We start from the raw sequence: 18,265 nt of genomic DNA, 5'->3' as shown, positions 1-18,265 counted from the left end.
CTTTAAAAAATCCCCAGAAATAGTTGAACTTACAAGTAAGTTCTACCAAATACTTAAAGAAAAATTAATCTCAATATTATATAATTTATTTGAAAAAATAGGTAAAGTCCTCCTACAAAATTCCTTTTATGACACAAATGTGACTTTAATACCTAAAACAGGGAGCGCAAAAATACAGAAGGAAAACTATAAACTAATTTCCTTAATTAATATCAATGCAAATTAGTAAAACGCTAACAGTGAGATTACAGCAATATGTTACAAAAATCATACAGTATGATCAATTGAGATTTTAATGAGGAATTCAGGGCTGGCTGAATATTAGGAAAGTTCTCAGTATAATTTATCATATCAATAATAAAAAACAACAAAAATTATATAATTACAGCAATAGATTTAGAAAAAGCCTTTGACAAAGTACAAAAAACTGTTCCTAGTAAAACACTAGAAAGCATAGGAATCAATTAAGTATTTTTTTAATGATAAATAGTGTCTATTTAAAACCAAGAGCAAACATTATCTGTAATAGTAATGAAATTTGAAGCCTTCACAAGAAGATCAGGAGTAAAACAAGCATGGTCAACATTACCACTATTATTCAATAGTTTTAGTAATGCTATCCATAGCAATAAGACCAAAAAAAAAAGAAGAAGAAGAAGAAGAAGAAAGAAATTGAAGAAATTAGAATAGGCAATGAGAATCAGAACTATCAAGTTTTGCAGGTGATATAATGGCATAAAGAACCAGAGAGAATTGACTAAAAAACCAGGTGAAACAATTAACAACTTCAACAAATTTGTAGGATACAAAATATGCCAACAGAAATCATTAGCACATTTATATACTACTAATAAAACTTAGAAGGAAAAAATAGAAAGAGAAATTCCATTTTAAATAACTGCAGACAATGTAAAATACTTAGTAGTCTATATGCCAAGACAAACTCAGGAAACCTATAAATACAATTACAAAACACTTTTCATACAAATAAACAATTAGAGAAATATTACTTGCCCAAGGGTGAACCATGAGTCAATATGATAAAAATGACAATTCTACCTATTAATTTACTTATTCAGCGCCATACTAATCAGCCTATAAAACAATTATCTTTAAGGAGCAAAATCCACAATTCAATATTAATTTTTCATAACCCCAAAGAGATCAAAGAAAAGGGGAAATGCCTTATTTGTACAAAAATATTTATAGTAGTTCCTTTATGGTGGCAATAAATTGGAACTCAAAGGGTTGCTCATCAGTTGGGGAATGACTGAACAAATTGTGGTAAATGACTGTCATGGAATACTATTGTGCAAAAAGAAATGATTAGCAGAATGATTCAGGAAAAACCTGGGAAGACTTTTATGAAATGATGCAAAATGAAGTGAGCAGAGCCAGGAAAATTATTATGCACAGTAGCAGAAATACTATAAGGATAATCAACTGTGACAGATGTATCTACTCTGATCAAAACAATGATCCAAGACAGTTACAAATGTTCTATGATCCAAAAATGCTATCTACTTTTAGAGAGTAAACTGATGAACTCAGAATGTAGAGTGAAGCATGCATTTTTTTTCTTTCCTTTTGTCCATGTTTTCTTTTGCAATGTAAATAAAATGGAAGTCTGTTTATATGACCACGTATATAATCAGTATCGAATTGCTTGCCTTAAAATTGAATATTAAAATGTTTTACATGTTATTCAGAAATATTTAATGAAATAAATAAAAATATATTTAACTAAAATCATCAAAAATTTAAATAAAAACCTCTAGGCAATGATGTCTGACATCTATCATTTCAAGATCTGAGTTTTGTCCCCAAAATACAACTTTTATTCACCGGTGAGTACTTCAATGCAGCTAATATTTTTACTCTTTAAAAAGTATTTTTTTCTTTAAAGTAGTTTTTATTTACTTTAAATAGTATTTTTTACTTTAAAAATTCAAGATGTATCTCAATGATTTGTTGCAGATGCAGATTTAAAGAGACCTTAAAAAACAAACAAGAAAAGTCAAAATGATTCCTACTATCCCATGCTATCCTTCCCATTACCTCTGTATATCATAATTACTTTTACTCTGTGTGAGGATAAAAGTGATTCTCCCTATAGATAAATGGTCAAAGGATATCTGCAGGCATATCTCAAGAGAAGAAACTGAAGCTACCAACAAGCCCAACAAGCAAATGAATAAATGCTACAAATCACTAATCATCAGAAAAATATACCTCACACTCTTTATATTGTCTTTTTCTCAGTAAGATTAACCATATGGAAATACAGTAACCATCAGATGAAGGAGGCAGTGCTACAGTGATGTCTCGGATTGATTTGCCTTTCCTTATTTGCATGCCCTGTTGTAACCGAAGCTTTTTCAAGGCAAGGGCTATTTGTACTTTTAACTCTTTGACTCCCCACCACATGGCACAGGTCCTTCCATTCATTAATCAGTTAATGAATTTGCTTATTGAATTGTGCTGAAAAAAAAAATGACCACATATTTCCACTAAGTGATACATTCCTGTAATATACTTAAAACATGAATTGATGCATAATATAATTTCATAAACAGATTTATGAGTGTTATTTCAGGATTATTATTTCCTGTGGCTTTGAAGAAAGCACACTAGAATGGGAGTTATTGCCATTTTACCCTTATAAACTTGGGCAAGTGAACTCACTTTCTTGGACTCTTAGTTTGTCAATAATATGAAGAATTGGACCAGAAGCTCTATGACCAGGGAACCTATGATAAGACAGAACTAGAAATTTCTTGAAAAAGATGGCAAGATGAACTCAAGGACATCAAATTCAATCACTTGGTTCAAAACTTATTTTGTGATAAATGGGTCTAAACAGCTGATTAACAACCAGAAACTTGGGAATGAGAAGATCAAATGTTTGAGGTTTTCCCTTCAACACTATTCTCATATTTAACAATCTGAAAGCTCAAAATGATGGCATCTTCTTCTAATTACAAACGTTCTTTGTAATAACTTTTCAGAATCTTTTGCCTTCCCTTTCTCTTGAAATGAAAGGGTGTGTGGATGTTTCTTTTAAGATGCAAGAACAATTGTAATGAGGACAGTAACAAAATCCAGATTTGGGGTTCAGCTGTTTCTTTGACTTTCAAAGTAAAATGCTATTTCATTTGAGGACTGTTATAAGTATAGAGGGAGTTGTATTGTTTTGGTCTCGAGAGAAATTTATATTTTATAATTGCTATTGATTAAAAGGAATAGTAGTAAACAACACACGCAAATTTGGAATCAAAGAGAACTTTGAAAGGATAACCCAATTTCTTAATACAATTATAATGCATTCCTGAATCAAGACAGATGATGCAAAAGAATTTCAGATTATTCTGAAATCTTCACTTTTCATAATGGGTAATTGTTTTTGTTTTTAGGAGACCAAATGGCACCAGCACTTCTGAGATGATTTCCATGTTTTCCCTGGGCTCCTCTGAATTCTGGTCAAATAATGACCTGTACTTTCCTAATTTTCAATGTAGTGAAATGTCTGGATGCTCTTACCATTTAAAGAATAGATCGAGGATGCCCACAGCATATTATCTCATCTATGTGGATACTTTCTCCAATGATGCAACAAATAGCACATCCACACCTGCCTTACCCATGTTTCTCTGGTTCATATTCTTTCAGAAGCTTACTACAAGGGATTTGATCAAGATACTAGGGACTTTTCTTGAGTTCTCTTGATTTTGAAATGGTAACAATAGAGTATTTGGTCTATCCATTGACTATCTATTTCCCTTATTATTTAATAAATTCATCATCTTTTAAAATGGTAGAATGCCAGTTTCCTGATTTTAAGTATCGTTTTTTCTTCCCAGTGCCTAGGAGAGTTCCTGGCCTATATAATTAATACTTAATGGCACATAGTAGGCACTTAATAAAATTTTGCTAAATGAGATTAAATCATTTACACATTTTAGTAAGTAGTTTTAATATATAGATATATAATATGAAATTATGAATCTTTTACATATAGCTTTATATACATATTTCTTAATTGAACATTATAAAATTATCAACATTGCCTTTGTTGTGCTGCTTTTTCCTTCCTTCTGACCTTAAACAAATATTTTAAATGTTTCATTGACATGTATTCTCATATCTTTCCTTTCTTTTGTGTTCTATCACTACCCTTCTACTCTCCTCACAATTCCTTCCCCATAAAAAATGGTAGCCTTCTCTTGTACCAAATACAAAATCAACTAAAAAAAAGATATATATACATGTCTGCAAGTACAGATCCTCCACTAAGAAAAAGGAAGAATATTTAAAGATGTTTGGCCATTGTAATGAATGATTTAGAATTTTGAAGTTTTCCAAATGTCTTTTCCTTTACTTTTTTATAGCTTTTGTGTAAATCATTCTCCTGGTTCTGCTCATCTAACTTCATGTCAGTTCATCTGAATCTACCCATATTTTTTTTCCAAAAGTGTCCTTTTCACCATTTCTTATGGTACAATATCTTTGCATTGTATTCACATAACATGATGTGTTCAGCCTTTCTTCAATTGATAGACACTCTCTTAGTTTCTACTTCATGGATATAATGAAAAAAGTAACTATAAATATTTCAATACTTATGGGTTCTTTCCCTCTATTTTCATCTTTTTAGGTATAAAACAGGATCCATTAAGTCAAAGTTTAGTGACTTTGAGGGTATGATCCCAAATTGCTTTGCAGAATGGATGGACCAATCAATAGCTCAATCAACAAAACTTTAATTTCTGTTTGTTCCCAAAGCTTTTCCAACATTGTCATTTTCTTTTTTTTATCATTGCCAACCTGATAATAAGGTGAATCTTTCTGATAATTAGTGATTTGGAGTATTTATTCATTTGATAGTTGGTGGTTTGAATTTCTTTCCTTGAGGACTACCTGTTTATATCTTCTGACCATTGAGCTATAGAGGGAATGGCTCTTCTCATTTAATTGCATCAATTTCCTCTATGTCATAGATATAAGACTTTTATTCAAGATGTTTGCTGCAAGGATTTTTTTTCCTCTAGTTTAATATTTCTGTTGTAATTCTAATTACATTGACATTATTTGAAAAAAATAACGTCTTGATTTTACATAATCAAAACTATCTGTTTTTCTCTCAGTAAGCCTCCCAATGTCTTGATTGCTCAAGAACTCTTCTATCCATGCTTGTGGGAGGAATTGCCTTCATTCTCCTCCTTTTTGACCTTTGAAATCTAAGATATATTTTTGGAGTTGAATGTGGTATATGGCATAAGATGTTGGTCTAAAGGTCGTTTGCTCCAGAATTCTTTCTAATTCTCCCAGCAGTTTTTGTTGAATAGTGCCATCTTAATCCAGTAAATTGTGTCCTTAAAGGTACTGAATGTTATGCTACTAGGTTTGATTGTTTCTGAATATTGATAACTAATTTATGTCACTGATCAACTTTTCTATTTTTTAAATTAGGATTTTTTTGGATACCACAATTTTTTATTTTATTTTATTTTTTATTTTTAAACCCTTAACTTCTATGTATTGTCTCCTAGGTGGAAGAGTTGTAAGGGTGGGCAATGGGGGTCAAGTGACTTGCCCAGGGCCACACAGCTGGGAAGTGTCTGAGGCCAGATTTGAACCTAGGACCTCTCATCTCTAGGCCTGACTCTCAATCCACTGAGCTACCCAGCTGCCCCTGGATACCACATTTAATATAGCTTCAGATCAAGTACTGTGAGACTACTTTTCTCTCTAATTTTTGTCTGTTGTTTTCCCTTAATATTCTAGAACTATTGTTCCTCCAAATAAATTCCATCATACATATGTCTATACAGTGAAACTTTGGTCATTTGATTCATGTCATTGAATGTGTAAATTAAAGTGGATCAAAAGGCCATTTTACTATATTGCCCTGGACCTAGCAGGCACCATTAAATCTTCTCTGTTTGTCTTGCTTTATTTCTATGATGTTTTCTACTTGGCATATAATTCCTGTGTACATATTTTGGACTCAGACACTTAATGTATTCTATAGGAAATTTCAATGTGATTTCCTTCTCTATTTATGTTGGGATATTTTAGGTAATTTATAGAAAGCATGAAGGCTTTATGAATTCATTTTATATTCTACTACTTTTACTGGTTATTTTGTTTTATCAGTTTGAGTTGAATTCCTGGGGAAAATTGCATAAGTTGATGCAGTGTGGAGGGAACAAAATAAGGAGAATGATTTATACAATGGCTCCAAGTATCATAAGAGAAATGGCTGAAAAAGACTTCAGAACTTGAATCAATCAGATGAGAATTCCTTTGGATTGATACAGACCCTCGTGGCCATATAGAGAGATATAGAGAGCTGTCTTCAGTCAGGAAGCTCTAGGTGTAGTTCTTGCCTTTGATACACACTGGCACATTCAGAAGAGACTAATGATGATGTATACTTAAAAAAAAATTACTCCCCATCTAGTTATAAAGAAGTGATGAACTATAGGAGCAGAACGTGACAGACATTTTCAGACATGGTCAGTATATGAATTTTTCTTATTTGTAATAAAAAAGGTTCTTTTTTAGGGAGGTGGGAAGGAGAAGAGGGAAAAAGAATGGATGGCTAATGGGGAATTAATTAAATCTTAAAAGGTTCCCAAAAAGGAACACACAAAAAAAGAGAAGTGAGCAGAGACAAGAAAGGAAGAGTAATATTAAATACATACTTATAAAAATGTAAAAGAGACAGTTCTTTATATTTTTTAATGTTCTTTGGATATGAAGATTCATATTTATTGAGATTAGATGTTCATGGTAAAATAATAATGATGATGATGATGATGATAACAATAATAACAATAATAATAATAATAAAATAAAGGACCTGTCCAGGCCCACCCAGCTAGTAAGTAACCGAGATCAGATTCGAATTAAAGTCTTCCTGACTGCAGGTCCAGCACTCTATCCACTGAGACACAGTCACCCTTTCCCATTTTTACCTTCTGTGATGTCTGTTCAGATAAATTTGTTCCTTTGCTATTCTCTTGCGTATTCATTGTAGAACTGGTATTAAGTGGGAAAAGGTTGTCAGTCCTTGGATCTACAGCTTGTGGTCCTACTTTCCTCTGCCAAAATGACAAATTGATCAGCAGTTCTGTGGAACTTGATCATTTTCCTCAGACTAATACTATTTAAAAGAGCAGACAGACATACTACCAGCCCAGAACCTCCTCACTCAGAGCAGAAAAGAGTGGCCGTCACTTCCAACTTCTGGCTTCCCCAAGCTGCAGAAATGAAATTCTCCCTAGGAGAATTGTGGGGAGAGAAGAGACTAGAGATGGCTGTTCTGCTTCCCTTTAAATCACACAGCACAAGCTCCCTCCACACAGGTAGCTCCTCCATACATAGGGCCCTACTTCACTCCTAATTATCACTATACTAAAAAAAGAAAGGAAGACTGAGCTACAGTGTGGGTAGCAATCTGAATTAAGAGAGAGTTTCTATATTTTTCTAGTTCCTAATTTCACTATACTTCTGAAATCACAGCCCCATCAAATACATGATTCAAATACAGGTGGACTCTAATCAGTATTCCTTTGTTATTTATATTGGCTTACTAATATGGCCACAATCTGGATGAGGGGGTGAAATTTTCCCAGGCAATCCATACACTATAGAACTAGGAGTAATTGGCACAAGTTACAAAAAAGAGAACTGAGGTTCTAGGTGAGAAAACAAATCCTAACCACAAGAGCAGTCCTGAAATCAAGGGCACTGTTTAGGGAGGTAGTTGGTTGCCCCTCCTTTCAGGTATTCAAACAAGGACTAGATGACAACCCATTTGTTGAGTTTGTCAGAACAAAACTTCAATGGGGATCTAATCTAATTAATATCTAAATTAATTAGATTAGATCCCCACTGAAGTTCTTTCCAGATGTGAATTTCTATAATGCTCTTCTAAAAACTCAGGGTAGGTGACTTCTCAACTCTAACTTACATGCCATTGGAATCCATTCAACCCTGTAGGTCTGTGCCTGTAATGAAGGGGCTTCTGTTCTGGAGAATCAATTCTGCTAAGTCCACAGATCCATCATTAGCAAAAAGGTGAGAGGAAGACCAAGAGGGACAGACAGAGCTGAAGCCAGAGACTTGGTTAGGTCATTAGAGAACAGAGGAGGCAGTGCAGCTGAGCTTCCAGTTCAAGATCAATAACAGGCAGTCAATTCTAGGTCCTTTGGATCTGCTCCAAAGTCATCTATTAGAGACTGGCATGAAGGACACCTTTCTATGGGAATTTTCCTCAAGATCTTCCAGTTCTGTGGGGGTAGCCTGTGCCTGTGTCTTCCAGGTCAACCAGATCCACTTAATTCAAAATTTCTGCAACTGTCCTGCAGGGAGGCTCTTTACATGAGTTTACTGTGTAATGAGGTATCAGAGGTAGAAGCTTGAAAGGAGAGCTGCCAGACGCCAGGGAGACCATCAAGTCCAACCTTTGGATTTTACAGAGGAGAACCTGAGACCCAGAGAGGTAAGTTGACTAGCACAAGGGCAACCAGGCAGAAAGTCAAAGGGTAGGATTTAATTACACATTATCTATCAGCAAAACAAGTATTCTTCTCTCTTTACTCAACTTTGAGGGAGCCCATGGGCAAAGGTCAAAATTGGTTTTAGTTAACAAGAGGAAAAAGTACTAGTCAAAGTTATTAATTATCCTGTTAGGCACCCTTCCAAAATCAAGGATAATCATTTCTTTTTTTAAAACGTTAAAGCTAGCGATGCTCTATATGGGGCAATAGAAAGAACACTTGATTTGGCATTAAAGGATCTCATTTCTAGTTCCAACTATGCTACTGACAACTTGTCTTAACTTGCTTTTTTTAGGACACAATTTTCTCATCTGTAAATTGGGAGAGACTGGTAAATAAGATGATCTCTTCAAGTCCCTTTCAGCCATAAATTTGATGATTATAAATCAATATCTGTCTGAATTTTCACATCTTGTACATTTCACAGTGATTTGGTTTGTTCATTTTCTCAGTATTGTATCCCACTTCCAGGAAGGCCATCTGACTGTGCCTAAATCCCATTCCCTCTACATCTCTGTAGAAGAGCTTCAACTCCCTTCAAGGCCAAAGTTAGGAACTGCCTTTTCTACAAACCCTGCCCTGATGCCCATCCAGATTAAACTGATCTCATCTCATTATGTATCTATTATGTAGGAAAGCAATAGATTATTTAGTAATTCTCTTGTAAATATATCAATAGAGCTAACTCTTAATAGACTAGGTATTCCTGTTCTACTGTTTATGGAGAGATTTCAGGGAGTCCATGCATTTTTTTTGTATATTTAGATAGCTTTATTTAAATAGAATGATAATTGTATACATTTTCACTTGATAAATTTGAAAATATTATTTTGAGATGTGAAAGAGAATTCCTTATTCTATTTTCTATCTCTTGAGTTAACACTAACAAGTACCCTACTTAATAGTCACAATATTGAAGACAGCATTAACTCTCCTTTGTCTACTTTTAAATTGAATCATCAAAAGATTAAACACCCTACTTAGTACTAGATGAGAAGCTAGCTAGGTATTTAGAGAATCCACACCCTCAGAAATTCAATCAGTCAGGAAACTGTGAACCTTTTTGATAAGAACTTAACCTTCAGAAAGTGAGAAGTCCATCCCACAGACACTGACCTCTGGGCAGTGCTAGACAATTTGGAAACTGTTACTGGCCCCTGTAAAGAGGGGAAGGGACAAGAAGTCACTATAAAAGCAAGCCCTGAACTCCTTCAGGGGAGATTGTCTTTGAGAACATAGTCTGAAGAGATTGTCTTCTGGAGATAGTCTTAAATAGTCTTCTAGGAAGTTTCCCTGGAGACCTCGGCTTGGATTAAGGGCTCAGGGTTTAGCTTCTACTTGTACTCTGACTCTTGGACTGCTTTATTGGGTGAATGAAAGGCTGACCCCTTTCCTAGTTTCTGGAGAGACTATTGGAGGAGGCTGCATGGTTACTCACTACAAGCTTTCCAGGTTGAGAGCTAATCAATCTCTGCCTGGATTAAGCAGACCCAGAGCAAAACATTTAAGGTGATAGGATAGATAACTTCTCTATCCCCCTCACATTTCTCTTCTTTGTTGTTTCCTTTATATTTGTATATATGTGTAAATGAATTTCTGACTCAAGATATAATAAATATTGGCTACCACATAATTTCATATAATCATTGTCCAACCATTAATTTTAATCTTTACAGAGATTGGGTCCACAGACCAGACACACCAGACACCAAAGAGATTTATGACACAAAAAAAGGTTCAAAACTAGTGTAGCTAGAAGAGGAAACACTGTGAACTCAGAAAATGCATCCATCTATAGGCACCAAGACCTGGGACCTGGCCCTGAAAAATGCTCAGCAAAAGTGTGAAATCCTTAAAGCAGGGCACATTCAGCCATTTCAAATTAGAAAGGAGAAGATAAACAAGTCCCAAAGTAGGAGCAAATGTAAATATTTATCAGGGGGTTGTTTTGCCCTAGCATCCATTGAGGCTATAATAGAATTGTAATGAAGCCCTGAGATTACTAGACCTGTACTTCTGGGGGAAATCACAGCTTTGCAAATTTTCCATTTTCTCCCCTCCATGACAGTTAATTCAACACTTCAAAGTGTAGCTGGTAAATGAGGCGAAGAGTGATAAATGATGCTAGGAGACTGCTGAAATCTGATCCTGGGAAGATAAAAGCCAGGCCAACTCTGCCTGGTACAGCAGAGACAGTAACAAAGAAAGAGAAAAGAACATGAAGAGGGCAAAAACTGGAGAAGGGGAAAACACCTCCCAAAATATTTCAAAAGAAAGACATCTACCACAAGGAAGGAGACAAGATCCTTTTTTGATGTGGAGAGGGAAAGAGACAAGGGAAAAATGAATAAAACATGACATCCTGGAGGAAAAACAATAACAAAAAAAAGGGAGGGGAGATTTTTCTCTTTCTGGGAGCCTGACTGATCCTTCCTGGGCTCTCCCTCCCATCCACAGAGCAGCCTTTCCCATCAGGAAAAAGACCACAAATCTCAAAGCCAGATTGTTTGTTTGAGAAGGTAAATTAAGCTATTCCTAAGAGGAAATCAAGCACCTGGCCAGGCAATTGAACGGGGATCATTGTGCTGTGCTGGATAGCCCTGAATGCATTAATAACTCTTTGAGGTATGATAAGAGATGTGGGATTAAACACAGTTTTGAGGGGAAAAAATATGGCCCCTTTCTCCAAATTTGCCAAGTTGACATTAATAAATAGAATGCCCCTGGAGTGGCCCTCTGAAGAAGGGAAAAAGCGAGTTTCAGCAAATAGTGGCTGACATTTATATACGTCTCTCTTATTATACCAACTATTTGGCATGTCCTATCCTATTTGAGGGGCTGTGAGGTCAGTGGAGAGGGTACAGGACTTAGATCTAGGAAGACCAAGGCTTAATTCTCACCACTGTCTGGGCCGAGTCACTTAAGGTCTTTATGCCTCAATTTCCTTATCTGTAACATGAAGGTGGTGTACCCCGTGATCTTCCTGATGTAAATCTCTGATCCTTTGTTCCTTACAACAGCTCTGTGAGATAAGTGGCATGGGTTTTATCATCTTAAATTATTATGTGCCACTTTGTGGAGGAGGAAACTGAGGCTGAGAGGTTATATGGTTTCCCCACGATCACATATGAAGTGTGAGAGAATGGATTAGAACTCAAGTCTTCCTGACTCTAGGGCCAGTGATATGACACCGTACCACAGGGAGTTCACTTGTTCACCACAGACACATAAATTTTTGAATTTCCCAAAGAAGATAGCAACCAAATTCAAGTTCTATCCTGATAGGACAACTAAGTGGCTAGAATGTGGATAGAATGCCAGGCCTAAAGGCAGGGAGATTCTACTTCCTGAGTTTAAATCCAGCCTCAGACACTTACTGGCTCTGTGACCCTGGGCAAGTCACTTAACCCTGTTTGCCTCGGTCCCTCATGAGTAAAATGATCGGAAGACATGGCAAATGGCTTTAGTATCTTCACCAAGAAAACCCCAAATGGGATGACAGAGTTGGATATACCTGAAAATGACTTAACAAAAACCCAGATCTGTGTCTGAGCAATGCAGTAGCAGTGGGACCCCTGGAACCTCCTTCTGACCATTGTCTAACCCTCTTCCTGGCTGTGGGTGGAGAGCTTTAGGTGCTGTAACTATTTCCAAGTCCTTCACTGACTTGCCGAATCAGGGTCTCCCCTAGCTTGGCCCACACTAGACTGTTCTCCACTCTTACCCTGGTGAGACAGACTTTTCCAGCTGACATTTGAACTTGCTTGGGTTGGAAAATTGTTTCCCTCTATCCTTTCGTGGGCTTTTCTGTTCCAGAAATCATTTTGAGGTATTATTTGAAAGATGTTTGGAGAGGAATTTGGGAGACCTAAGTGGAGATCCTGCCTTATCTCCACCATCTTGGCTCCCAACGAGTGCCATTTTCAAAGACTCACACACATTCCTCACTTTACTTTTGAATTTGAGGGGAAGCCATCCATTGTAGAAAGAGCAGCAGCTTCCACAAAGGTGTTTACCAAGGATTGCACGTATAGCCGTGTATTACTGCAGAAGAACAAACACAACGATTCTCAATCCATACTTTGTGACATTCACGATTCCCGGAGACCTTGTCAGAGATTCCTAGAAAGGAATCATGGCTACCACGGAAACATCTGGTTTTTACCTGCTTTGTGACCTCGAGGCACTCCTTCCACCAGACCTGAAGGGCTAGAATTCTCCAACTGGAGAAAAGAGGAAGAAGGGTCTTGGAACTTTGAAACCTAAAGCTTCTTATTCAGAACAGTTGGAAAGTCTCAAGCAAGCCTTTGGGACTTCTTCCAGTTATTCGGAGCACAAACTTAATTCATAAATAAGAGCTTTTAAATGGTCGCCTTGTACAAAGGGTAAATTTAAATGTTACATATCTAATGGTAGATCAGCCAACAGATTAAAATAAGCCTGTTTACAGAGACGGAGGGATGAGAAATATTTATAGAGAAAACCCTTTCAGATGATACACAGAGAGAGTCCAACCAAAACACAGTTACAAGTTCAGACACCATATGGCCAAGTGTCTGCTTTAATGACCTAATGTCTAAGTGAAGCCTCAAGATCCAGCTTCCCTGGATCCCTTCCCTTCACCCAAGGAGCAACAAAGCTTCTCGATGCTCTTCACTACAAAGCAGTTCATGGGGAAATGGCATCTTTTATTCATGCCAAAATCATTACAAAGACTCATCTGCAAATCCTGACCTCTGGAAGGCCTTTCAATGCTGGAGTCCCATCCAATGGCATTCTATAAGTAAACTCCAGCTGAATTCAAGAAGTCAGACTCCATCCAGGCCTCTAGAACACTCACTGGGAATGGAGGTAACTGAGCATGCTTCCATGACCAAGGCACCATGTCCATCTCACTCCGAAAAACGGGGTCCCTGGATATTGTGTGCGAGCTGAAGTTCAGATCAAGACAGAACCATAGTTTCAGTGGCAAAGGACCGGCAATTGGCCCTGAAGTCCAGCTTTGAGAATGCAAGAAATAGGGAGGAAAATGAAAAGACCTCTCTTTGGTGGACATGAGGAATTTTTACTTTTCTAGCACTTTTGAGCTAAGGCCATTTTTTTTTTGTTGTTGTTAAAACATCTAAACCTGAACTTTTGATTTTGATTTTACTAAAGAAACCCACACAAAACCCTCTTTAATTAGAATATGTAGTTAACCATTCATTTATTTATGCAATTACTCATTCATTTATTTGACCTGAACCTGTGTTTTCTTCAGTATAGGGAGCTTTCAATGAGGAAACTATCGGTTGAGATCAACAAAGACCCTGTAACTTAACACAGAATAAAATTGTCCTCCGAATGCAGAGGTGAAGCAACTTTGAACATGAATAGTATAGTCAAAGCAGAATAATCTAATAGTGCTCCTCCCTGGGTCTTTTTTAATCAAAAAATGAGTAATGGAATTTCTAATTATTTCATGGAAACCCAAACCAGTTCCTGTTAGAATGCAAGTGCAGAAATGGGTCCCAGGACCCTCCCTAGTGTTTCCTGGTTCTAGGGAGAAGCTGAGGCACTCTGGTGAATTGTGTTTCATGATTTGCTCATGTTCTATTGACTGAGCATCCCAGAATGTGGAAGCAAAGTATATGATATGAGTCAAGTACTTTGGAAGGGAGAGGAAAGTCCTCTGTTTTTACTAACACTATCAGTTTGTTCTGAAGTTTGTTTGAAAATTACTTTGCTGAGAGATCCCACCTCAGAATGAATGAGGAAGAAACCTTGATGAGACTTCTTCTCAATGTTCTTAGTTGTCGAGTAGAAAATGACTATCCAAATTACCCTTTTGTATCAACTCTCTTTAGCCTAATGAGAGAAAATGCTGGTTTAAGCAAAAAAGAAAAGTAACTTCTGCGAGGAATTTGGCCCTTCCCTACATCCTGAGTTCTTAAATTCTATTTATTCTTCAGTAAATCAGTTGCAAGCCCAAGTTCAGGAAAGCTACACCAAATGTTCAATCTTTTTTGTGATGACACTGGAGCAAAATCAAACATCCCAACCAGTCAGGTTACAAGCTAATACATTTTTTTGCCTTGTTGAAATATCCATAATAGAGTTGAGTGACTATGTAATGATTTCTAGGCCTCTGGTGGTCCATATGTTCTGAACAGACTGTTTGTTGTGGGGTAGTCCTCCTCGATCTCTCAATTAGAAGGAACAGATTCATCATCTCTCCATTCCAAATTAGGAAGTTTGGGAGAGCTGCTGAAGTTTCAGGATGGCTCCCAGATTTAACTCTGGAAGCATATAGAATCTTCCTTTTAATAGGTTTCAAACAGAAATAAGGAAAAAAAAATATGTCGAAATCCCTTGCACCAATGCAGAGATCTTCTTGAATTTCTAGCCCTGGGGAGTAGCTCGGTCGCAGAGATAAAATGACATATACGTCAGGTCATGAAGCTGGTATGTGTCAAAGGCAGAACTCAAACCCTTTGTCTTACAGACTTCCAGCTCGAGCCTCCTTCCACTACGCCATCCATGCTGCCTCCCGCCACAAGGCATTGATATCTCTCTCAGAAGTTTCACTAATATTTCTGAATTGTACAAGTATGTTGCAACAGGCATCAGATGATATGATCTCTTTGCCAAAACCAACACTCTCTCACAACATGCCACAGAGACACTGGTTACAGAACCATAGCAAGGCTAAAGCTGGATTGCATGACATCGTTTGGAACAAAGAACACAACTGATGGTACTTTCAAAGAGTTTTGACAGACAGAAAATGAGGACCAGTGAAAGGGTCTGGCCATTGGTGAAACGATTGCTCTTGTGGGGACTAGAGGCCAGAGAGTTGGGGACAAAAAATGGAAATTGCTATTTTGCAATGATCAAAAATCAAGCTCGGTCTTTGGCTCATCTATACCAAATTTAACTCCAAGTAGGGGGCTGATAACTATCCCTATCAGTGTCTGGGCAGCAATGGATTCCAGGGAATCCATAGAATCCTGAACAGACTAGCTGGGTTTCTGAGTTTAGGATTGGGGGCGTGACCCCTGGCCATGATCTGAATAGGTTCCAAAGCTGCTTCTTTCTTTGGGACAATTGAATCAGCAGCACCCAGAGTCAGAGGCTCTCTCAACCATTACTGTTTGGACCCAGAACCAGGTCACTGAGCTTGTCCCAAGGGGACCATTTCACTGGTCAAAGATGGTGCCAAAGTCACAACACTGTGAAGACATGCGCGACTTGCAGTTTCTTGGAATGGTTAAGACTTGATTGAAAATAGTTTACCTTTTGTGCCTGGGGAAGCTGAAAAATAAGGAAAAAAAAGGAAAAAAGAAGAAGAAGAAAGCCATCATTACACAATAGATTCATTGGAAAGGTGAAAAATGATTTCTCTATGATTTCCAGATTGTGCAATGAGTTGTTTTGTGTTTTTTTTTTTAATTCCAGGAAAATAACAAAATGAAACTAAAGTCACTAAAGAAAACGGAAACCAAAGTATCGATCAATTCTCTGTCATGTCCAAAGCACACTCTCACAGACAGTTTTGTTGTTGTTATTGTTGCTGTTATGACAACACATTTATTAAGTAAGGATGAGAATATGGCAAATAGCTTGGTGATCCAGAACACAGTGAGAAGACGATTAACTTTCCCAGTAGGACACAAGAGCTGCTCTCAATATGGCAGTTTCATTTTCCTGAATACAGATTTAATATGTTTAAAAGATAGCTTTGTTTGTAGGTCATAGCATCATCGAGCTACAGCTGGAAGGGACCCCAGAGGCCCTTTAGTCCAACTCCTTCATTTTAAAATTGAGGAAACAGACCCAAGGAGCATTCAGTTTTCCCAATCATGAAACGCATGGACCGATCTGGATGGCCTTGAAAGTTTCTTCTGATTGTTAACCTAGGAGTGTAGATACAATGGGACCAGGAGGACTAGGAGTGCATCAGGCCTTACCCTTTCATGGAAATGAGACACAATGAGCTGGGAAGGCAGTATTTAAAGAGCCCATGATCACAAAAAGAAATGGAGAGTTGCCCCGTTAGTAAAGGGAAGGAAGAAGATGGTGCAGGGCAGTCAATGAAAAAGGTAAGACCTGTTTATTCTCAAAGCACAGCTTCATTTCTCCTGATATTTGTGATCAGTGACATAGATCTGTGTTCTCTACTGAGATATCAACAGTCTAATTATTATTCTATCACATTATATACCAGCCAGTTAAATTTAACACGTATTTTCTGCACAATGGCTCTGCACTGGGGACACAAAGACAAAAAACAAAGCACTGCCTGCCCTCCAAGAGCTTCCATTCTCCTGGTGGCCAAAGGCTACTCTCTAATACTTTTGCTTTCAGCTTTTCTGAGACATGGCTGGGCCAGGGCAGTTTTATAACTTAAAGAGAAATAAAAATTGCTTTGGGATTAATAAGTAAAAATAGGTGATAGACTTTGACCGCCATACAACAGATGACACGACTTATTGAGCACACTTGTAGGGACACTGGATGAGTCCTTTTCCTTTGAAAGAATGGATTTTGCAAATGGATGCAGAATTCCCAGATAATCAATGCAGGTTGGTGTATTGTCTCCGACATCATCATAGAGACTTGCTTAGAGCACAAACAGTTATGTAACTTGCCCAGATTCACACAGTGAGACACACCTGTCAGAAGCAGGACTTGGCACGCAAGTCTTTCTCTCTCCAGCTCTGAGACCAGCTCTCTAGTCACCAACACCAGCCACTTCTCAGAGATACCTTTAGGATGCATTAATATATACATGGAGGCAGGTAGGAGACTGGATAGAACACCTGGCCTGGAATCCAGAAGGCCTGAGGTCAAATCCAGCCTCAGACGCATACTAGCTGAGAGACCCTGGGCCATTCACTTAACCCTGTTCGTCTCCATTTACCCCTCTGTAAAATGAGCTGGAGAAGGAAATGGCAAACTACTCTAGCATCTTTGTCAAGACAATCCCCAATGGGGTCACGAAGAGTCAGACAAGACTGAATGACAACATTGATACAGTGCTTACAAGACTAGAAAACATTTCTCATGCCTGATCTTATTTGATTTTGCATGTATTTAGAAGTCAGTTGGGTTTTGAAGCTAAACCTAGGAGGGGCCACAGAAGCCATTTAGCCCAACTTCCCTATTTTAGCGATAAGGAAACAGACCGAGACCTCAAACAGGCTAGAATTTACACTGTCAGCTCACTTTTTCTAGTATCTTCAAAAATTAAGTAAAATCAAACAGAACACCAGTCAGTGGAGAATCACGAAAATATATTTAAAAGGAAGCACATTGCCCATCATTTGGAGGATAGCTAAGCAAATCATGGGATATAAATGTCATGGAATAGACTCTACTGTAAAAAGAAATGATGATTCTGATGAATATAAAAAAGCAGGGAAAGCCTTTGTGAATGGACACAGAATGAAGCCAGCAGAGCCAGGAAAACAACAGACACCAAGACTACAGCAATGCAAATACCAAAGAACCACCAAAAAACAACTGAACATCAAAACCCAGCATTCACAAACCCCAAACTTGGTCCCATCCAAAGATGAGATAAAAGGAGACAATTTCCTTTACTCATTCATAGAGGTGGCAGTCTCCAGATCCAGAGACTAGAACATCGGACACAATGCCAGATGATATCTATATGTATCTGTATACGTTATATATATATATATATATATATATAT

General features: G+C 37.4%; 1 protein-coding gene across 1 annotated transcript in view; it reads right to left on the bottom strand.

The window, feature by feature from the left end:
• Positions 1-18,265, bottom strand: part of CACNA2D3 (calcium voltage-gated channel auxiliary subunit alpha2delta 3) — an 858,102-nt gene that overhangs the window by 293,012 nt on the left and 546,825 nt on the right. Inside the window, exon 16 of the mRNA XM_044675448.1 lies at positions 15,843-15,860. Coding sequence (XP_044531383.1) covers positions 15,843-15,860 — 18 coding nt within the window. The remainder of the gene's footprint in view (positions 1-15,842; positions 15,861-18,265) is intronic.

Source organism: Gracilinanus agilis, chromosome 1 (assembly GCF_016433145.1).
Source record: "Gracilinanus agilis isolate LMUSP501 chromosome 1, AgileGrace, whole genome shotgun sequence".
In the NCBI taxonomy this organism is placed as follows: Eukaryota; Metazoa; Chordata; class Mammalia; order Didelphimorphia; family Didelphidae; genus Gracilinanus; species Gracilinanus agilis.
This window is presented reverse-complemented; position numbering and strand designations above follow the sequence as displayed.